Source organism: Myxocyprinus asiaticus, chromosome 19, assembly GCF_019703515.2.
Source record: "Myxocyprinus asiaticus isolate MX2 ecotype Aquarium Trade chromosome 19, UBuf_Myxa_2, whole genome shotgun sequence".
In the NCBI taxonomy this organism is placed as follows: domain Eukaryota; kingdom Metazoa; phylum Chordata; class Actinopteri; order Cypriniformes; family Catostomidae; genus Myxocyprinus; species Myxocyprinus asiaticus.
In genome coordinates, this window is record NC_059362.1 from 31,616,450 (window position 1) to 31,640,696 (window position 24,247).

General features: G+C 38.5%; 1 protein-coding gene across 3 annotated transcripts in view; it reads right to left on the minus strand.

The window, feature by feature from the left end:
* The window catches only part of LOC127456707 (syntaxin-binding protein 5-like), a 133,368-nt gene that overhangs the window by 39,621 nt on the left and 69,500 nt on the right, over positions 1-24,247 (minus strand). For all 3 annotated transcript variants that reach the window (XM_051725214.1, XM_051725213.1, XM_051725215.1), the window contains exons 6-8: positions 22,208-22,271; positions 20,677-20,760; positions 1,534-1,657 (exon numbers count right to left, since the gene is read on the minus strand). In XM_051725214.1, coding sequence (XP_051581174.1) covers positions 1,534-1,657; positions 20,677-20,760; positions 22,208-22,271 — 272 coding nt within the window. The remainder of the gene's footprint in view (positions 1-1,533; positions 1,658-20,676; positions 20,761-22,207; positions 22,272-24,247) is intronic.

Genomic DNA, 24,247 nt, shown 5'->3' on the forward strand with positions numbered 1-24,247 from the left:
CCATTTGTCATTTTATGATTTAGATGTATACTCACAAAAACCCTGACCTCTGAGGCCCGCACAGGTGAAGACTTCACAGTAAACTACTACCTAACAGCATTACTGTGCTGAACATCGACAAAGTGAGGACTTGGATAAAGACCACAAGTTCTAAGGGTGACATTTGTGACAGAGCCTCTCTCCCACAAACACACAGAGGAAGTGTCACAGGAAAATTGTGTAAGGTACACCAGTCAGAACCAGACTGATTAAAGGAGAAAAACCTTACAAACATAACTCAATAGATTGAGTGAAGCAAAATTTGAGTTTTGTGGCTCTTAGTCTATGTCTATTAGCTTTGAAGCCATCTATATGCTATGTACTGCCAAAAGTTGTCAAAATTAACCTTTAGCTGATTTATGCATTTAAAATGTACAGTCATTCTATTCTGGGAAAACTGAACAAAATATTGATGACTCATCTTGGACTACACAGATTTTTGTCCAATCAAATGCTCTATAGAATGAGAATGTTCCTCCCCCTAATACCACTCGCAAACGACTAGAAAGATGCAAATCATGTTTCATGGCTGTGATGAAACTAATGGTATTAGCTATTTTCTTTATCGTCAAGCGATTTCATGGTGCCTTTAAAGACACCTATAAAATTATAATAACCCTGAGTAATTTGACATTATGCAAAATAAACATAAGAGATGAGATCATTAACGAGCAATTCATGGTTAATAGCAAAACATTTTTCAGCTAGTTAGTGACTAATTGCTGACAGATGTTTTCAATATTCAGTGTCATATAAACTTATTATATAGAAGCCTCTAGATTCTTATCAGTCACCTCTCGTCTATTTTTTTTTTTAACAAAAGAAAGTGTTCACTAAGAAACATTATTAAGTACGTAATATTCTCTCCTCCCAAATAGTGACACTCCAAAGCAGCTGTTAAATGCCAACCCTGAATCACCTCAAAAGCCTTTTGACAACATTTATGGATTTTTCCTATTATTTTTAAGCTTATAATTCTGTCTTTCTGATGTGTTCCTCTTATGGAAGCATGGGTGAGGCTGAGGGGGCTGTTGTATTAAGAGAGGACTGCAGTGAAGTATCTTCAATAGAGCAGACATGGATGTGCACCAAAGGGAAGAGCACGAGGTTCACCAGCCTCTCAATAAGCTCACCTCACACACTAAAAACTACAACACAGGCAGTCTCCATGGAGAAACAAAATGAGAATGAAAATTAACGCTTTACTTGAAATGGAAATAATGGAGGTGAGGTGATTGTTATAAGCTGCTTTGTGAAGGGAGGGAAAAAATCTAATTACAATCCTGAATTGCAAGTCTTTGAGAGAGGTGTGATACAACCTTGTAAAACAGAGGTAAGAGCAATTAATTTTATAATCCTTATCCTGAAGAAAATGGATTTGAAGAAAATGAGTGTGTGTGTGTGTGTGTGTGTGTGTGTGTGTGTGTGTGTGTGTGTGTGTGTGTGTGTAGAGAGAGAGAGAGAGCGCGAGAGAGACAAAGAAAGAACACTAACCGTGTGGTGTGATTGTCTGTGCAGGCTTGGCTGGGGACTTTATATTCCAAACTGTCAGTGTGCCGTCTGAGTGACTACAAATAAACTGCTTCCCCTCATGATGCCAGGCCACAGAATGGATCGCCTGTGAGTGAGAATGACAATTCATGAGAGAGAGAGAAAGTGAGAGAGAGAGAGAGAAGAAGCAGCCAGTTGTGCTGAAATACATGCATGGGGAACACAAGTCAGTGCGATATTTCCTGATAGGGAGTCACACCTAAATGTCCAAGGATTCAACTTTGGGCCAGCACCAAAACACAGACTACCATCAGTAGTTTAAAAAAAAAAAAAAATCCTGTATGTTGTCCTACCCCAGGTTGAAACAAGATCTATGCCCTTCACCAGAACCATGATAGGCCAAGTGTAATAGGGTGCTTTCACACTAGAACCCGGGTTTGAATGATGTCAAAATTTGGTTCGTTTGGATGATGTGAACGCTGATTCCCGATCTCGGGTGCGCACTCGCAAACCTCACACAAAGTCTGTTTGAAAAGGTGATCTGGGGTATATTTCATGTGAGTTCTGGTCCGTTTCACTGCGATATGAACGCAATATTTCCAAATCGCTGAAGTGAACCGCTTGTGATGACGTATAATTAGCGTCTTTGCAGGCCCCGATCACAATTATTATGGTAGCTATAATGTATTTCTCATACCTCATTTTCTCTAAATAAATCTGCATCAGAGAGCAGCTCACATTCTTCATATCTCTTGCAACGCATCAGCGGGCTTGCGGCAGACAAACGCTAACATTCATCACATCATTGCACATTCAATGCATTCAATGGCAGACAAACACAAGTGTCATTCTGTGCATGTAAAATTTTGGTGGTAAATCCAAAGAGATGAATACTTTAATAACATACAAAGCTGATGTCTTCTTTAGTTGTTACTTAGTTACATTGCTAAACAGTTGCTGCTTGTACTCTTGTTGATGACGCAATCAGACCACGGGTCTGACCCAAATAATATGATGTGAACAGATAGCAGCGGGGGCAGGGGGAGGGGCAAAGAAACAAACTTAGGTTCAGTCCAATCAAACAAGTGTGAAAGCACACTTAAAGAAAGACTGTCTTTGACTCATTTGTAGAAATGGATATATTATGGTCATAGATTCACCCGTATCTCTCATTTTTCTCAATTATCTGAAAAGAACAGTTGCAATATTTAATATTTAGGTGAGGGGTGAGGGTAGTTATTTAACCAGTGCAGCAGAATTCATATTACTGCATGTCCTAACCAAACACAACGTGATAAAGCAACAAGCGATAAAAGCTTCTTCCAAGTAAATTGGGATTTGTTCTAACCAGTCTCAACGCTTGTAAGCCTGTACGCAACAGGACATTTTACTGATAACAATTTATTTCTGCGACGTCACGCTTGGTAGCTCTGCCCATTGTGAAATCTAACTGGTCCAAAATGCTCCTGCTTCCCATAACTGTACATTAAATATCAAATATGTTCTGATAGGCTGTGTCACATCTTCCTGCTGTTTCACATTCAGTGTGACAGAAAAATTGCTTGTCTCTGGAAACGTCCTGGTTAAAACACGGTTTTGGAGTGCCGTCGCCTCAAGCACAGTGACCAAACCAAACTGATCAACACCCATCCCACTGAGGGATACATCCAAATCATCCTATTTGTTAGTTGTTTGTAAGCTTTATAAAAGCTACAATATAGCCTATAACTTCTCACTTTGTTCTTGCCATAATTCTTGTGTTGTGCATCAATAACTTTGTTACTATTTATAGCTTTTTATTGTTCAGTTCTTGTATTGACTGAATGCTATGGCAATATTATGTGGAAAACAGTCATGCCAATAAAGCATTCTGAACAGAACAGAATTGAATTGAGAAAGAGAGAGAGAATGCACAGCATGAGGCTGATGTATCGAGAGAACACAGAGCAAGTGGAAGCACAAAGAAGGCTGAAAAAGAGTTCTCATTATTTTCTAATTAAGCTCAGTCTCCTCTTGTTTAGTAAAATTATGGTGGCTCTATCTCGGTCTCCGGCAGACAGTAGGGACGAGCCTCGGCAGACCTAACTATTCAATGAACAGAGTGCAACATCATTACAGGAGCATCCAGAGGGGAGGGGTCAGATGTACACACAAACACTAATACACCCACACACAAACACATATATTCACACGCAGAAACGTAAATACACGCACATATAAAAATATGCTTATGCACAGCTACATTAACAAACTCCGGCAACTATGATTATGAGGGATTATGTTGCTTGCATAATATATCCTCTCAAAAAGTAGAGAGCAAAAGGGCTGACAAACTGAGAAACTGAGTTATTTAGCATTAATGTGCTTTTGCTAAACAACTAAGATCTAAGAGTTCAGGAAATGGCTTTACAGAGGAAGACACTAATAGGAATATAATATTACTATTTCTGCAGCATATAGTACTGCTCTAGAAAGTCAAAGCACAGTAACTTTGCCAGAAAGATGGCTTCAAAGTTCTTGGCTTTAGTGTGGATTCACTCTGTTTTCAATGAATCATTTACAGCAAGGTTCCATTTATTAACCTTAGTTAAATAAATGTTTTTAACATGAATAACAATTAAAAATATTTTACAGAATTTGCTAATCATAATTTCAAAATTTACTAATACATTTTTTAAATTAAAAGTTGTATATCTTAACATTAGTTAATGCGATGTGAACTATGAATCAACCAACATTTACCATGATTAATAAATGCTGTTTAAAAATATTGTTCATTGTTAGTTTATGATACTTAACGCATTAACTAATGTTTTAAAAAATGGTACCTTATTGTAAAGAGTTAGGGTAAGTGCATCCATTAAGCCCATGTACCCTTTAAATCCATTTTCAACTTTGTGAAATAAAATCAAAAGAAATCCTCATGCTTTTTTATATTTATAAATAAGTCTATTTGTCACTTGAGTGTTATTTTTATTGCAAGTCAATCAGATGAGCCAAAATTCAGATTAAGACTGCCTTTGTGCAAGCTTTCCCTAGCAACATCACAAGAAGTGGAAGAAAAGCTTGAGTATGAAGTGACCCTGCAAATGAACACACATTTAATCTATTTCCAATCAATTATTTGGTAATTATGCACAATTTACGTGCAATTAAGAGATGAATGGTTTGATATATTGATATGAAATACCAGTCTGACAATAACTTCCAAGACAACATGGCCTGATCAGTGGATTGGTTTCATAATGTGTACTGCAGGCAGGCCAATCTAGCACCCACACTCTCTGCTTATTCAGCCAGTATGTGGTTTGAAGCTGTCCTGCCGAAAATTCCAGGATGCCCCTGGAAAAGACCGTGCTGGATGGCAGTATATGCTGCTCCAAAATTTGTACATATCTGTCTGCACTAATGGTGCCCTCACAGATGTGCGAGTTACCCATGCCATGGGCACTGACACACCCCTGGCCCATACAGACACTGGCTTTTGGACCTGTCGCTGATAACAGCTTGGATGGTCCTTTTCCTCTTTGGCCCAGAGAACACGACGGCTGTGTTTTTCAAAAACTATTTGAAATGTGGACTCATCGGACCAAAAAACACAGTTCCACTGTTCTACTTTCCACCTAAAATGAGACCGAACCCAGAGAGGTTGGCAGTGCTTCTGGACAGTGTTGATGTAGGGCTTCTGCTTTGCATAGTAAAGTCTTAACTTGCATCTGTGGATGCAGCGGCGAATGGTGTTGACTAACAAAGGTTTACTAAAGTAATCCCAAGCCCATGTTCATGATATTCATTACAGATGAATGATGTTTTTTAAGACAGTGATATCTGAGGGATCAGAGATCATGAGCCAGAAGTGGTTTTCGTCATGCCCTTTATGCATGAGATTTGGCCAGATTCCTTGAATCTTTTAACTATATTGTGCACTGTAAAGTGTGAAATGCCCAAAATCCTTCCAATTTGTCTTTGGGGAACATTGTTCTCAAAGTGCTGGATTATTTGCTGAAGCATCTGTTGGCAAATTGACAAATCTCGAATATTCCTTGCTCTTGAAGGACTAGGCTGTTTTTGGAGGCTCATTATATACTATGACATGATCGCCTCACCTGTTTAACATCTCCTGTTTCATATTGCCTTGTTATTTTAACTTGTCAAATTGTTATTAGTCTTAAATTGCCCCTGTGTTGCAATCATCTGATTTGAAATGACTGTAAATCATTTTTTGTTATTATTTTATATGAAATTCACAAGGTAAAACATCATATAATGTGCAGTTGTAGTGTTTTCCATTTAGCAAAGGGTGAATATAATTTACAAATCACTACTTTTTGCTTTTATTAGCATTTTTCATACTGTCCAAACTTTTTTTGGAATTGGGGTTGTACATGAGTAGATATTTTTCTGTGATGTTTTACTTCAGTGAATATATTTTAACTCTATATATGCTTGCATGTAGTGAGTAATATTATATCTTCCAAGCCACAAATCACTGCTGTACCATTTAAGCCCACTATGGTCCTTTAAGCCCACATCAGTGGCATTTCTTGCTTTTAAATCTGAAACACTTTACTGTACTTTTTCCAATTTTTTCATCCAAAATTTTCTTTGCATTCTTTATTCTTTCTTTCTCTCTAGTCTGCTGTTAGGTCAATTCAATAAGCATTAATGTTTATTATAAATGGATAATTCCAACCCTGTATTACAATCATATGAGCCTCTTTCGAAGTCATTGTAAAATGACTGTAAATCCACACCCAATATATTCAAAAATATATTGAATTGCTTGTTAACAATTTGTGTCTTTCATCATTTTTCTGTTGCAACCATTTTACAAAAGCAATTAGCCACTCAAGCTTTGCATCGTGCCTAAGAACACCTCTTAACCAAGGTAAAATCACTTGAACGCAAGGACTTGGTGTCTTTCATTATTGCTGTTGCGGAATTTTTATAAACACAATAAGTCACTTGAGTCTGTCTGTTACAGTGATTTTACAACAGGTAAATAGGATTTAGGCACTTTGCTTTGCATCATGCCAATGGCCCTGTTCCAGATGAAACCCTAAGCCCTTGAGGTCCACAAGTCTACTAAGAGCACAAGAACCTACGAACACCCCTTACCCATAGTAAATTCACTGTAGCGCACAACCTCTTGTGGCTTATTGCTTTATTAGATTTTTTTTTTCATTAGATGTCAACTGTTCATTGAGAATTTAAAAAAAAAAAAAAAAAAAAAAAACACATGCTGATGAATGTATTTAGTCTGTTCACTAAATACATTTACTCTACTGTTCACCTACTGATGTATATTGCATAATATAGAATACATTTTTGTGTTGCTGTAAAAGTTAAATTATGCTTACCAGTCATGTTGGAAATGTTTTACCAATCAATAACAACAAAATATTGAAAAAAGTGGGCTTAACTGGAACACCCATGGGCTTAAACGGTACATCATGTACACCCTACCGCAGAACAAATTTTGAAAATATGTGTAGTTAATTTGCTTTGCCTTTGCACGAAGAATATACAGTGCACAGTGTGTGGATTTTCTGTATGCATGGATTACCTGGATGACCTGCTACCTTTACCAGAATGTGCAGTATACAACAGAGCAAACTGCATGGAATACTGCACAGTGCAATGCACTCGACTTGACCTTCCATTTCCAGTGTGATGAATGAACCACAAGTAATACCAGCCATGATTTTAAAGATCTTTTTCTAAATTATTGACTGAACTGTCAAAATTAGATAAAAAAATGCAAAATCAATTTTTTTAATTCTTAAAATAATAACTGAATATTAACATTTGGCAAAGGTGACAAACATGTGACAAAGCAAACTAATCTTTAAAATGTTTAGCTATGTCTATAGTGTCCTGTTTCACATAAAGCAAGCAGTATTCAGTGTATGCTAGCTAGTATTCCATTCGGAACATGTCCTCCGACTTCTTTTTGTATTTGTACCCATACACTGACAAGCATATGTGAGATAAGTGTATCCAAGTGTGTGTGTGTGTGCATGCAAACTTGAGAAAAAGTTGAAGGACAAGACAGGTCTGCCTTATTAATGAAACTAAGACACTAAGACCTCTGTCTCTCCTACTATATCCTATATGTCTCTTGCACTTTGAAATAACCACAGACACACCTCAGAGACAGTGAACTGTGACAATGTCATATCTCTGACACACACACACACACACACACACACACACACACACACACACACAAACACACAGGGGCCCAATTAGAGCTTGAGAGGTCTGATAGCTTTGCTGTACACAGCCACAACCCTCCTCCTCCTCAGTCCAAAAATATTGCTGCCACTGCCCTCACACAAACAAAACACAACACTCCTCCAGTTAACGTCAAGACATCCAGAATAGGGTCAGCTGGCCCTGTTTCCCATTATAACAATCCCAAATACCAATGTTTATACACCTGAGGATTCATATACTGTATAGAGACCTGAAAAGTTCAACAGGTTCTTTAAAAATTCACTATTGATTATGACAAATTTAACACTGTCATCACATTTACATAAAATGAAATGAATCAAGGGTTGTTTTCAGGATCAGTCTGAAATGAACCTATGATTCAATATAATGCCATGTCAAAACAAGTAACATACAGTAGTAGTGCTTTCTACATCAAGCATAACTATGACTTATGCTCATAGTCCCTAGGGACAAAATTATGGGACTGGATCTTTTGATTGGGCTTAGAGCTGGCAATATGGCTACAAAAATTATATTTATTATATAATTGTTCAGCCTATTGATGATATTTGATATACATCTTGATAATTATTTATTAGCTCTGAAGTGGCTCAAAAGTGTTTGTTTTTTTTAAATCAGAGGAACCATCATTTCATCCAAACAGCCATTGTAGCCAAGTAGATTCAATATTTTAAAGGCATTGTATAAAAATCTATTTAAAAAATATAGCTGCAAGCACCATGGGTCCATTTCCACACGGTGGCTTTCAAAAAACAATGCAAGGTGGACACATGTATTTGTCATTTGACATTATTCTAAACACTTTTGAAGCAATTTGGGTAAATATAAGAGGACTATTTTAAAATCTGTTAAAAGTGCCATACTTCCTGCTGCCAGTTGGTAGCACTATGATCGAGACCCATAATAGCCACCTCAATGTGATCAGCCCTCATTACCAAACATACAGCTGAATTTTCATCAAAATCACACAATACACACGGAAGATATAAGGCAATTCCTGTTTTCTATTTTTCACCATAAATTTATTGCTTCACCATAGTGACACCATTCATAATATCACAAATTTGTTCGCAATTAGCATCTACAATATCTTGGCATGATGTTGCACAAATTTGGTGCCAGTCACATGAATTCCCTGAGGAGCATTCATAAGTTCAGAGTCTGCGATTTTCAGAAAATCCAAAATGGCCGACATCCTGTTGGGTGGAGTTAATGACTGCGAGTATGAAAGTTGTTCAGCCTGATGAGAACTATATATGTACCAATTTTGGGGCTACAGAGCCCCCCTTACATGCCTATTTTCAAGGGGGTGCTACAGAGCCCCCCTGCAACTTTGCCCTAATAATAATAATAATAATAATAATAATAATAATAATAATAATCCTTAGAAGAACAATAGGGTCTCCGTATTTTCAGTGCTTGGGCCGTAATAATCCTTAGAAAAACAATATGGTCTCTGTACTTTCAGTGCTTGGGTCCTAATAATGAATACATGTTTCCCACAGTTGAACTAAATGAACACAAGGGAGAATGAGATTTAATCATTTTCATTGATATGTACTTTCAAATTTATATTAGTGGTCGACTGATATATCGCAGATGCCGATAAATCGGCCAATATTCTGACTTTTTTAATTATTGGCATCGGGCGATACATTTTCCTGTTTGGCTGATTTTTTTCTTGAGGGCGTCGAAATTCACCTGCTTGCCAGTGAAGCTTCTGAGACATGTAAACAACCATCCACAGTTCGTTTTGTTGTTACGTGCCATCGTGTTACTACAATAATAGACCGGTGTCTCATTTAAATGGTCTGCAAATTAGAGCCGCGGCACACGTGTTTGAGCAAATATTGTTTAAGTGCTCACCTGTTTCATTCTCCCTCTATCTCCTCAACAGCTCCCTGTAACTTTAAATGTCTTGTCTAATGAAAAAAAGGCAAATATCAATCAAACTAATTGCATATACCATCTGCAAATATGTGCATATCTCGTTTAAACAGATGTAATAAACCAACCTCACACAACTCAGCAGATCCAGCATCCTGTGGAACGCTCATTTACCTCTAAAGCACGTATTCTATCAGCCTCTCCTCAACAGTTCCCTGTAACTTTTCTAACGATAAAAGGCAAATATCAATAAAACTTCTATTATATACCATCTACAAATATGCAGATATCTCATTTAAAAAGATGTCAATCACGAACCTCATGAAAATCCAGCGTTTTTTTCCCGTCGAGCGCACATCTAATATCTTCCTCTGAAGCATGTATTCTATCAGCCAAAAACTTCAGGATCAGGATCAAAAGTTCCTTTCATTCACAAATCATGACAGTCCATCTATAACAAAGTAGGCGATCCAGGCCATTTAAGCTGTCAGGAGGTTGTTGCTCGAGCTGGATCTGCACGAGCGCGTGAGTGCAACTTCAAGGCTGTGTCCGAAACCAAGAAAATGCTGTCTCTGGAGGCTGAATATGGAGGTACGATGAAAATAAGGTGCTTTTCAAACTGTCTGGAGATCAGTTTCATTAAGAGTTCCAGTCATTCAAAACAGCTGTCAGTTAAGCCATTAACTGATTAGACAGCAAGGTAGCAAGTCAGCTGCCTAAGTTTTCAGATGCAGCCCATGGTAAAAGCGCTTCACATGTGCTATAAGTACTGTAAATGTCTTATTCACTATCACTGTATGTGCAATTGGTTTCATTCAATATTTTCTGAGTAAATGCCATTGCTAACGTGGACATGTCATCCATGGTTGCTGGACTGCTGTGTGTACTGTTATTTCCTTCTTCCTAAAATATTAACAGTGTAACTGTTTATTAACATTGTGCAAATAAATTACTAAAATTTGATGAACTAAACAGAAATCAGAAGAAACTGCTATCTACCATTTAAAATACAATGTTATTTGTGTGCGTGTGTGTGTGTGTGTGTGTGAAATTGAGCAAATATAGTGCTAAATTATTATTATTTTTTCGCAATTTAATGTTTGTTATTTACTATATTAAATTGTGTGATATATTGGCATTGTATCGGCTTATCGGGCAAACTGCTCTCTGGATATCGACATCGGCCATTAAAAAACCCATATCGGTCGACCACTAATTTATATGTATATTTTAGATACAATAATACATACTGAAGTAGCTTAATAAAAAGCTTTATTTACCTTTATATTTTTCTACTAAAACATTTTTTGTGAATGAACAAGTTGTGCAAAAACTACTTCACTACTTTGCATAACCCAGTTGAATACAAACACGAGCATATGAGCCCCGCGCATGCACATAACAGAGCGCCACCCTATTATTATGAAGTGCACACAGACCATGTTTGTCTGTCTTTAATCACAGATTTTTGCAGTTTAACAATCAGATATGACTATTTTGCCATTGATGTTATTTAGATTAATTGTGCCATTGTACCTTAGCAACCACCCAGAACACCTTCAAATGCAAAGCAACACACACAAAATCCCTTTCAACACTTTAGCAAGTAGAAAATGTAAAAATTAAATTTATTTTTATATCTCTCTCTCCGTACCCAGAGGTGAGCACACCAAAGCTTTTTAAAAAGATGAAAGAGGGGAAAGGAAAGTGGACAAACCAAAATTACTATAATCTATCTTTATCTCCCTACCATACATTAAATTACATTTAGTGTGGGTATACAGATAGAAAGGGACATACAGTACATCTTTAATACACTGGCATTGGCACTGCTGCTTTACTTTTCCTTATTTTCCTCCGTCCATTGGATGAGACATTAAACCAAGATCCTGACTCCCTGTGGTCATTAAAAATCCCAGGACACTTCTTGAAGAGTTGGGGTGTAATCCCGGTGTCCTGGCCAAATTCCCCCCATTGGCCCTTATCAATCATAGCCTCCTGATAATCCCCATCCATTAATTGGCTCTATCACTCTACTCTCTCCTCTCCACCAATAGCTGGTGTGTGGTGAGCATACTGGCGCACTATGGCTGTCGACATCCAGGTGGATGCTGCACACTTGTAGTGGTAGAGGAGAGTCCCCTGTTCACTGTGTAAAGCTCTTTGAGTATAGTGTCAGAAAAGCGCTATATAAATGTTACGTACATACATTCATTATTTAAGGGCCTTCATTCATCTATAGCAGCACAGCTCCTCTCCACCTCCATGCTAATTCTGCTGCTCATTGCACCTCAGTGACCCCTTCAGCGCTAAAAGCTTCCAATGATCTGATATAATGCTAATTCAGCTGTCTATTGCACTTCTGTGACCTCTTCAAAGAAAAAAAGTTTCCCAGGCAATCTCTGCATAACACAGTCTCATCAACCTGTCTCTCCTTCATAATAATAAACAACAAAGCTCCACGGGTGGTCTCAGTCGACAGACAAGTAATGGTGTTTCACTGTGCGCCCTTGATTCTAGGCTGAGCCAAAATTACACCTTGCTACTACTATAGGTGTACTACGGGGGCGCGCATGGTCGCAGCGGCTTTTTGTCTCCCGTGACTGACTAAAGCAGGAAGTTCAGCACTTGTTAGGCAAGTCCAATCAAGATGAATGAGAAACAAGTGAGTAAAAGATAGCAATATATCACAGTTTTGAATCAGAATACACTGAACACTAAAGTTTCACTATATTATTGTATATTCACCCAGATATTGATAAAATATCGTATTGCCAAGTCCCTGCTTATTCTCACCTCTACTTGCTACCCTTATGGAGCAGTAGATTGAAGGACATTTATCTCTGCTGTACTAATCAATCAGGGAAAATGAAAGCTGGAATAAATCAGACATCCATCCAGGCACAGCAATTCATCAGGGTACAGATGAGTTGTCCTTAACTCTCACTCACACAAATACACACACACACACACACAAAGAAAGGGAGAAAGAAGAAGTTATAGTAAGAGACGGGTTTGTGTGTGTGCGCATGTGTGTCAGATGCAAGCTATTAATTTCCAGGACATGCAGACAAAAAAAAAAAAAAAAAAAAAAAACACTTGCAGACAATCAGCAAAAATTCAAAAAGCTGAAAATGAAATGTTCACAACAAACTAGAGACATTTGGCCATGTGAGGGCGAAGCAACCATTATAACTACTGGAGAAACATCCAATTTACTAGGTGAAAAAACACACACTTTACACATTCTACCTCTTCTACTCTACGGGTGTAACCATCACAAAAATGACCATGGTATTACGGTATCACGGTATTGAGGTGCATTGATGATATTATTAGCAGTTTAATATTTGGTTATGAAATATGTCTGATAAACACAGAGGGAAATATTTCAGTTATAACCAATAATTTTGTACATTTTTTTTGTGATTAACATTTTTATTGATTCAAACAACAAACAAAGAAAAGCAAAACATATATACACAGAATCAACATTTAACCCCTACTACCACCCCTCCCACTCCCAATTCCTAACACCACCCCGACCCACAACAAACACCCCTGTGGTCACACATGAGCACATACACAAAAAAATAAATAAATAAATAAAATATATATAATAATCACACACATCAATAACTACACCTCAGAATGCCAAATATCTGCCCCATTTCCCAACAAACAAATCCAAATTCCCCAGTCTTCTACAGTCTTCTAGATAACCCTTCTTCGAAAGCCGCCACCCTCCCCATCTCCGAGCACCACTCCTGAAATGGGGGCGCTCCAGCTGACTTACATCCCCATAAAACAACTTGTCTGCCGATCATGACACTGGTTAGGACCTAAGTTTTTGAGTTTATTCCCTATATTGATGACCGCCCCATCGCCTAAAATACAGAGTCTGGGGCAAAATGAAATTTGAGTGCTTAATATGTCACACATAAAACTCTGAACCTTCAACCAAAATTCTTAGATCTTAACACACCACCAAAAAACATGGGTTGTGTCTCCAACTTCTGACTGGCATCGCCAGCAGATGGGTATGTCTTTAAGACCAAGCCTATACATTCTAGAGGGGGTCCAAAAGAATCAATGTAAAATCTTGAATTGCATAAGGTGCACCCTTGCATCTCTAGATGCAGACTTGACATTTTTTTAGAATCCTAGCCCACACTCCTTCCTCCAATACTAAGTTTAAACCTTTCTCCCATAACCTCTTGATAGAAGTTAAAGCTCCGTCCCCCAGACTCTGAATTAGCAGGGAGTAATACACTGATGCATCATGACCATTTTCAAAAGCAGTAATCACCACTCCAAGAGTATCTGCCGCTTTAGGGGGGTGTATGCTACTCCAAAAATAGCACAGAGTAGGTGGCGCAGCTGTAAATACCGAAAGAACTGAAATCTGGGAATCCCAAAATGTTTAACAAAATTTTCAAAAGGATCTCAACACTCCACTCTAATATAGGACACTGAGTGTATTAACCTCCCTCACAATCCACTCTGACCAGCAGAAAGGGGACTTATTAATACATAATTTTGGGTTCAGCCATATGCTCGAGGCAACATTTAAATAAATGTCTGAATTAAACACTCTGGACACTTTTGTCCATACCAAGTGCAAATGCGAGAAACGGGGTGTAACTTAACTTCTCTGATTAGTTTGACAGAAAGGCTTTGCAATGGCGAAATAGGGGCAAGAACTTCCTGTTCAATACAAAATCAGGGAGGGGCTCTCTCAGGTGGAAGTGACCAATGAGCCAAATGTCTGAGACCGATTGCATAATAATAAAACAAAATCTTGGGTAGGCCTAGCCCACCTTTGTCAATCGGCCTATGCAACTTACTGAAATGTAATCAGGGATGTTTACCTTTCCAAATGAAGGACTTCGCTATGCTATCGTATTGCTTTGAAATAAGAGAGGGGGACATCTATTGGGAGAGACTGTAGCAGGTAGTTGAATTTTGGAATACAACTCATTTTAATAACATTAACCTTCCCAGTCATAGATAAATGTAATGAAGCCCACCTGCCCACATTACTCGAAAACCTTTTTATTAAAGGGTCAAAATTAACTAAATCAGACAAATTTGCTGGGAATAAAATACCCAAATACTTAATGCCCTGTTTGGGCCACTGGAAAGCGCCTGGCTGAAAAGCAGTACGCTGTCAGAGCCAAAGCTTCGGATTTAGACCAATTAACTCCCGAGAACTTAGAAAAGGAATTAATAATTCTGTGGAGGCGAGGCATAAATCTAGTAGGGTCGGAGACGAATAATAAAATATCATCTGCTTAAAGCAAAAGCTTATGCGCCACACCTCCCGCCACCACCACTGGAAAATCATCCTCCTTTCTTATCGCGGCTGCTAATGGTTCCAGGGCAAGACAGAACAATAATGTGGAAAGAGGGCAACCCCTCTGGGTGCCCCTATAATCTGAAATTAATCCATTCATTTGTACCGCCGCTACTGGGTGTCAATAAAGTAACTTAACACAACCAATAAAAGTATTCCCGAATCCGTACATTTCCAAAATCTTAAAAAGGTAATCCCATTCTACCATATCAAATGCCTTTTCGGTGTCAAGTGAGATGGCAGCGACAGGAGTCTGATCATACACCACTGACCACATGATATTGATGAGACGCCTGATGTTATCAGAAGAGCTACAGCCCTGAATAAACCCCACCTGATCTATATGTATAAGAGATTTCATAACTTTACTTAATCGGTTAGCCAAAATTTTTGACAATATTTTAACGTCTAGCTGGATCAGGGAAATTGGATGGTAACTCTTACACTCTTGTCCTTTTTAAGAATCAGACCGATCCGGGCTTGCATCATGGTTGGCGGAAGCTTTCCATTCTTTAATGATTCCATATAAACTTCAGCCAGTTCTGTAGCATAAGATCTAAAAAACTCAGCGGCAAAACCATCTGGCCCCAGAGTTTTGCCTGTAGGCAAGGCCTTAATTACCTCGCAAAGCTCCTCCAAGTTTATCTCAGAATCAAGATAATTTTTTTGCTAAGCCATCAGTTTAGGAAGTTCTAATGGTTCCACAAAGTTTCTAATATCCTCATCAGTAGACGAAGACATGGAATTATAGAGATCAAGATAGAATTCTTTAAAAGTGTTATTAATATCAATGGCTGAGGTAAATATTTCACTACCAGCAGATTTCACTGAGGGAATGGTTGAAAAAAAGTCTCTCTGTTTTATATATTTAGCCAGCAGTTTTCCTGCCTTGTCCCCCAACTCAAAGTATGACTGTCTTGCCCTGAATAGCCAAAACTCCACCTTCTATGATAAAATAGTATTATATCTGTATTTCAGTTGGATCAGTTCTCTGAGGCCATCAGACGACATTCGGCGCTTCAGCTCTGTCTCTGCACTTTTAATATTCCCTTCCAACTCCACAAGTTCTCGTGCTTTGGATTTTTTGGTGAATGAGGCATACTGTATGATCCGGCCCCTAAGAACTGCCTTAAGTGCCTCCCAAGCCATGCCCACAGAGGACACTGAGGACCAGTTGGTCTTCATATAAACATTGATTTCAACCTTAAACATTTGTTGGAATTCAGGATTTTGCAAACAGGATACATTAAAGCGCCAACTATATGATTTCCTTTTCTCCATATGTGGCAACACCTCTAAACTCACCAGGATGTGATCTGAGACTAAAATGTTTCCAACTGAGCAATCAACAAAAGATGAAATGAGGGACTTCTCATTTAAAATCTATTCTACAATAAATCTCATGGACTGATGAAAAAAAATGTATAGTCCCTACAAGATGGGTTCAAAAGTCTCCAAATATCTGTAAGACTAAGATTTTTACACATCCTGGGAAGCGTCAATGTTGCTCTAGGGGGCTTACATACTTTTGCCTCACTATGATCAAGGACCATCAAAAGATTAAAGTCTCCTCCCAATATTATATCATGAGGGGTGCCAGCGGCTTGCAGCATCCCTTCAAGATCTATAAAAAAAGCCCTGATCATCAACGTTAGGTGCGTAGATATTAGCAAAAAAATAAGACATTGCCCCTGAATTTCTGCTAAACAATAATGACTCTTCCTAATTTATCTTTAGTTTGTTTGAGACATTTGAATTGTAGATGCTTACGTATCAGTGTAATGACTCCCCTGCTCTTAATTGAGCCAGCACTAAAGAAAACATGTCCACCGCATATCTTCCCAAATCTTTCAGCTTCCTGCGGGGAAAGATGTGTTTCTTGAAGAAACGCTATATCATATTTCTTACGCTTAAGAGAAATAACCTTCCTTATTTTTATGGGGTACCCCAACCCATTCATAATCCACGTGTGTTATAATGGGTGCCCGAGTCAGGACTCGAACCTGGGTTTCTAGCTTGAAAGGATTGCAGTCTTATTCCCTGAGCTACTGGAGACACTTTTGTTTTTGGACCCAAATGCAGACACAAGGCTGGAGACAGTGTGTAGTTCAAAGGGCTGTCTTTACTGAACACAAAAGGTAATCCAACAGGAGATACAAAGGCACAATTCAGTTTTAGGGGAAAAGGCAATTCCAAAACTTCAACAAAGGTAAATAATCCACATGGAGGGGCATCAAAATAAGGGACAAATTTCAGGACAAAGTTCCAGAAGTAAAAAAAAATCTCAAAAAGTATAAGACAATACAGGCATATATCACAGGGAAAGAACTGAGGCTGACTTACTTCAAGATAAGACTGAGCAAATAACAACTGAAAAGACTGGGTTTAAATACAAATGACAAAACTAGGCACAGGTGAACTAGATCATTAAATCAAACAGAGTGGAGGGAGTTCAAAAGTTCATTGCTCCCCCTAGTGGCCAGCCAGGGAATTGTCAGGAGTCTCACAAAGTGGAGAGAGACAATCCACTCATATTAACATTTGACATTTTGACATATGAGAAAAAATAGATTGTGTGTCAAAAACAAAATTATAAAGACCACATTCCAACATTAGTGCAACAATAAAACCCCAAACTTCCCCCGAACCAAAAAAAAACAAAAAAAAACATGCACACGACAGTGCCAACTGGCGTCCATCCCTCTAAACTCAAACAGCCCATGTATGCCTACAAGAGCCCCTGCGACAACTTTGCCATCACATTGCTCAAGTCCGGTGTTTTTATATAAATGTTGTGAGACAGAATTACACAACAAAAGGTATTCTCTAAAACAAACTCCAGCCAGTAGGCAGAATAAACACAAAGAACGTGTAGATTCATCCACACAACTGTCCTGAAGGTGTGTTACTCCACAAAACAAACTCCAGCCGCTAGGCGGAATCTGCACAAAAAAAAAAGGCACTCATTTTCCTCAGACAGTCAAACGAATGTTCAGTATTCGGCTGGTACATGAGTGCAACAAATGACCTAATCACTCCAATGACTTACAACAAATACTCCACAAAACAAACTCCAGCCTATAGGAGGCATAAGCACAAAGAACGTGCAGATTCACCCACATACTGTCCCAAAGGAATGTTACTTCACAAAATAAACTCCAGCCGCTAGGCAGAACCAGCACAAAAAGAAACAAAAAAGGCACTCAGTTTCCTCAGACAGTCAAGTGAATGTTAAGTTAACTTACTCACTCCATTAACTTTATGAAGGACATCGCTTGCTGGTAACATGTAAATATTTTGCAGCCATCCTTAACATTTATTCTCAATTTGGCTGGGAACATCATTGCAAAAGCGACCTTCCGTTGATGTAAGAGTTTCTTGCATTCCTTGAATCGATCACATTTCTCTTGTCGAATTCGCAAAGTCTGAGAACAAGAAAATGCTGTTGTTCTTCCAAGAAAGCCTTCCTTTACTCCTTGCCTTGCGTAACACGAGATCTTTATCGGATGATCTCAGAAATTTGGCCAGAATTGATCGGGGCCTGTCTCCCTCAGCGGATTGCCAAGCCGGAACACTGTGAGCTCGCTCGATTTCCAGCTTATGGCCCGTTATGTCGAGCAGACTCGGAAAGAGCCCGTCCAACATTTTGGACATTATTACGCCGACTACGGTTCTCCAAGTCCTCCAACTTCTTCCAGACGTGCTCCAAATCCACCTTGGTCGCTAGTGGATTAGCAGATAATTTCCTCTCCAATGACTCCAGATAATCGATCCGTTTCTCGACATCCCCCACTCTTGTAACCACCTCAGAAAATTTTGTCTCCATGGCAGTGATCGATCGACATATTACAGCAAGATCCTCCAAGTCAGCAATGACCTTCGTCAGCATAGCCGATATGTTCAACATTTCTCGCAGAATTTCCCTCACTTCTCTGAAAATCTCCAAATCTGCTCCCTGGCTCAAGGCCTCCGGGGGGGTGTCAGTCTGAGCACGTAAGTGTCTTTTAATGTCTCCAGAGCCAGAGGATTCTGAATTCTTTGACATATTGACTTCCTAGAACTGATATGGAAGAGAGTGTATCGAATCTCACCGGTTTATGACATTAATAGTGTTAAAACTAGCAAACTGCGCAGAGCTCGCCGTTCATACGTCCGAACCTCGCATGGCGTCACGCGACTCAGTTATAACCAATTCTTGAACTTTATTTTGGATTTCTTCAACGTTAATCCTTTAACTTTTGATCTTAAACATCAGGACACTCTCTTAAGGTAAAAAAAAAAAAAGAAAAAAAAATCTCAAACAGGTAAAACAATAATAACAAAAAAAAACTGCAACATGTACAGTAGTCAGATGATTATAATGAAAAACAAATATTGTTATTGTTATCTTATGATTTATGAAAGTTTATTGTAATAATTATAATGATTATTGCCCAGGTTAACACTTCAGATATGCATTTGTATGCATTCAGTAATTTGTTGCATTTGTGATTTAGTTTAATTCTAAACAATACCTACTGAAAATATATTATTCATTTGCAGTATATTTATTGCCATTTTGTCCAGTACTGTCTATTTTCTGCCACAGTTTCACTGTCAATTTGCTGCATGCATATTATCAATGTCAATTTCCTGCACACCAAAAGCCATGCACTTTGTAAACCCTATTTAGTACTATGCTTTACAAGTAAAACATATTATTAGTAGTATCAAACACATTGTTGGCCTACTGTTGCGCTGCACTTAGGCAAACAAACAGTTGGCACATCGTAATGTTGAACGAGTGCTTGAAACCATTTGCTACATTTGTGAATGTGACAGAAATCATAAACATAACTTTAGCCTACCTAGTCATTACATATCATGTAAAACTACATTGAATCTGGTGTTTTTATGAAACAGGGGCTATAATTTATTATTCTGTATACTGTATTTCCACTTACATCATCTCCGCAAATTCCGTGGAATGGTGCTCACGGAGAAGGTGCTTAAGGTTTGAAGTGTTTCCCGCCTGAGCCGATCCTTTTAGCAAACAAACTTTACAGACTGGGTAACCATCAACATTGATGGTGCCTCGTGGGTCTTTAACATACCCAAAGTAATCCCAGACAGTGGACTTCAACCGCTTTGGCGGTGGAAATAAAGATTCAGGCTCAGACATGTATGTATGATGCGCTCGTGCTGCACTCATGCTGCACTTCGTGATTAGCTGCGCTCATGACACCTGCATGTCACCTTTAAAATTGAGTGACAGTCGAATTAAAATCTCGGCAAGTTTATATGATGCTGTAAATGTCGCAGATTCTGTCTTAATTAAACCGATTTTAGAAAAGTTCTGAAAAAATCTGACTTGATATTCATGCAATACCATCCATGAAAAGATTTCAACGGTACAATAACCGTCCATTTTAAAATTGAGGTATATTGTGAAACCTTGAAACCATTACATCCCTATTCTACTCATGTCCTACAACAACAAGTCCTTCTGCAAATACTCATGCTCCTTTGATGTAGCACCAAGCCCAACAAACTATGCTCTTACTTAAAGAGATCTAATCTGCCTCCTTTATTAAAATCAAAACCTTATGAATATTTGATCTATGCTTTTCCATATTCTTAGCGTTTCTGTCACTGCAGGCGACCTTTAGTGTGACAATACATACCTCATCGTAAGTGTACCGGTAGTCAGCTCTCTTTGATTTCAAATCCCACAGCACTACGATCCCAGACTCAAATCCTATTATGAGCTGAAACGAGAAGCAAGATGTGGGGGAACAATGAGAGGAAGAAAATATGCAGTCAGTATGTTAAACCTGACCTGTAATCTGATGAGAGTTCATCCAGGTGGTGACTTCAGTCTGAAAATAAATTGTGTTTTGCAGACAAATGCAGACTTTAAACAGCTATTATGGTGTCCTTCCATTTGATTGTTAATCCAAAACAAATGTTTAGTCATTCCCATAAACAATAAATAAATCAAACAAAACATCCCACTCAAAGCTACCTGTTGGAAAATCCAGCTAAAGCTGGTAGCTGTGTTTTGGAACATAGCTGATTTCTAGATGGTCTAAGATGATTATTAACTGGTCCAAACTGGTCATTAGCTGGTCCAAGCTGGTAGGCCATCTTGGAACAGCAATAAACCAATTTAAGGTGTTCATGATGGCTTTTGGGACCTGATGGCTGATCAACCAGCCAATGAGCAGCTTGGATCACATAATAACCAGCTTGAACCAGCAACAAACCAGCTTAACATGGTCAAGCTGGTTTTGGGAACAGTGGGTGGTCAATCAACTAATAACCAGCTTGGACCAGCAACAAACTGGCTTATGGTGGTCAAGCTGGTTTTTGGAACAATGTGGCTGGTCGACCAGCCAATAACTAGTTTAACCAGTAAATAACCAACTTAGACAAACTAGAAACCAGCTACCATGTTTCAAAACACAGCTACCAACTGGATTTTTCAGTAGGAAAAGAAGAAATATGCAAAGAAAGTTTTCATCTCCACAAGTGATCATTTCTACCTTTATTAATATATATCAAAACAACAACTCCTGTCATTTGAGTTTTAAACCTCTCTATTCCCAGAGATTCAGATACAGGATATAAATTGATAAAGTGTCAGTGCTCTGTCAGCCAAGAAGGAGGGGACAATGTGTCTAAGGACTTTAAAGCCCATTAAGAACTGAGCAGGCCTGTTATGGATCGATGGTCTGTTCAGGGGCAGAAGTGGAACAGGGGAGAAAGAGGAAGAGGGAGTGAGAGAGAGGTTCATCACTGTAAAGGCGCCTATGAGGAGCACCCAGCTGCCAGAGAAAGAGACAGACAGTTTGTCATCAATATGAAGGCAAAACTCCAGCAGGTGTTTGCCAGTCCCTCTGCATCAGTCTGACTGTGCCTTGGCAATTAGTGAAGGTAAAATTAATGTATAAAAAGATGCATTTGGAAGTAGCTGGTACATTTGTTCATCTCCTTCTTATCTCCTCGATCATTTGTTTTCAAAAACAACATAATATGCTAACAAGCTGTGTGAGATTAGACCCAATTACTGAACTGAGCTGCACCATAGGAATGCAATGTTTTATGAGTTCAGAATGGAAAGAAACAAGAGCTTTGTGCAATGTAAGGGAAATGAATTATTCATGTCAGGGAGAGTCTATTCCTTTTGAAGCAGTTTGATAGGCCTCCCCTTACCTTGCCCTCATCCATAGGATTGTCACTAATGTGAACGACTGGGCCAGGGTGAGCCTTGGAGGACCTGTGAGAGACAGACAGACAGACAGAGAGAGAGAGAGAGAGAGAGAGAGAGAGACAGGTCTGAGATTGAGGTTAGGTTTAGTAAATAAGTTATTGGAGACAATGGATTGATGAAGGAGACAGGATAGAGGAGTGACTTACAGATATGGAAATAAAGTATAAAGACATTACATTTATTATTATTATTAATATTTTGTTTAAGGAAAAAAAAAACATTTGTTAGAACAACTTTAAATATGATATATATTTCATCTGGAAACTTTGTGTAGACAAGAAGACCAGCATGGACTTGGATCATAGAGGTTTTTCAGTTACAGGATGTGGCCTACAAGGTACAACAATTCATTACAAAATCCCAAGAGTGGGATTCTTGCCAGGCAAGGCTGTTTGAAACAATATGGTTTTACATAACAATTCATGGAAATATTTTTTTATCCAGAACATGAAGGGCTCCAATAGAGCCATTTTACATTTGATGTTGTCCAACTGAAACCAACCTAATCTGATTATATCCCCATCCAGATACTTACAGGGCTTACAGGCTTTTGAAATTTGCAATATATAAGTATCCAGTCAGAGTCAGTTTGAACCTCACAGTTTTCCATTGCTACAGTTCTCTTGAACACATTAAAGAAGCTTTGGATTCTCCAAAGGATACAATGCTATAAACAAGGAATTTTACAAGACCAGCACTGCACATTTATATACAGTCAATGAATAATAATAAACAGCCCAGTGGACTGGAAATAGCAAAAATGCTCCTACTCTTATTAATACAGCACATGCTTACTGAAACGAAGCATATCTACATAGACACACTGCTGTTCTGATAGGATTTAAATGTAAATATGTCATCTGCAATTCTCTGCAATCCTTCCCTTCCCTTTTCCTTCCTGCTTTTCTCTCTATGTCACAAAACATGCTGCCCTGCCATCAATAGGTGCTACTGTAGCAAACAATACTTAGGCTGCCCATAAGCCTGCATTGATTGCACTGGCAGGAGTCTTATTACTTTGTTCCCTTTAACTATCCAGCAAGCCAACAGTGCTGTTGACGGCTCTTGGGTATAGCCTTATAGTGGTGACAGCCGTGGCATAGACAGGGGTCCTTCTCTTCCCTCAAGCTACATTCTGTTGCGCTACACTGTGATGAGGAGTGGCAGAACCTTATCCATCTGTTACGGTGATGGAGGTATGACAGACAGGGGTCCTGATCCACTTCTTTCTCCTCCAGTGTTTGCTGAATTTCTATGACATGACTGACAGTTACAAGAGAAATCAAAATTTGTAACACCGGTCCCCTCACCTTTACAAAAGGACATGGGAACTAATAAGAGATGTCTTAAGGGTGTTTTCAAAGTTCTGGCTGTTAAAACAACAGATATATAATGGTTGTTTTTGCAGTAGAATTTCGCACACTGCTTTTCTCACATTGTTATTTGGGACTGGACGTACCACAAATGTCATAGTACGTTGATGCAGTTTAGTAACATCTTCTTGTTAAGATCCTAAGGATCTGATTGAAACAAACAATGCGCAAATAAAACATGTATTAATTATCTAAAAGAAAACATAACTGACATGGGTAAATTCACTTAACTGTTGGTCTACTTTAGCATGCGGTATTTAACCCAAAAACATGCAGAATATTCACTTGCCACTCACAATCCATCTTAACCAGGCACTAGCTATGCTAGTATTACACTGCGCATATTAAGTCATTGTTCTTGTGTACAGCAAAAAAAAAAAAAAAAAAAAACTCCTTACAATACAAAAAGGAGCTAATAAGGTGCTACAGCAACACAGAAATCATTTAGGCTGTTTATAAATTCTTTGTAAAGCTTCCATTTGTAAGTAATAGTATTCATTAATTTTTTATGATGTAATAAATTAAACTAAGAAACACAAGATTTTCAGCTGCAGCGTGTGAGGATGACTCTTTCTGATCAATAAATAGTCTAGTCCACCGGGAAATGAA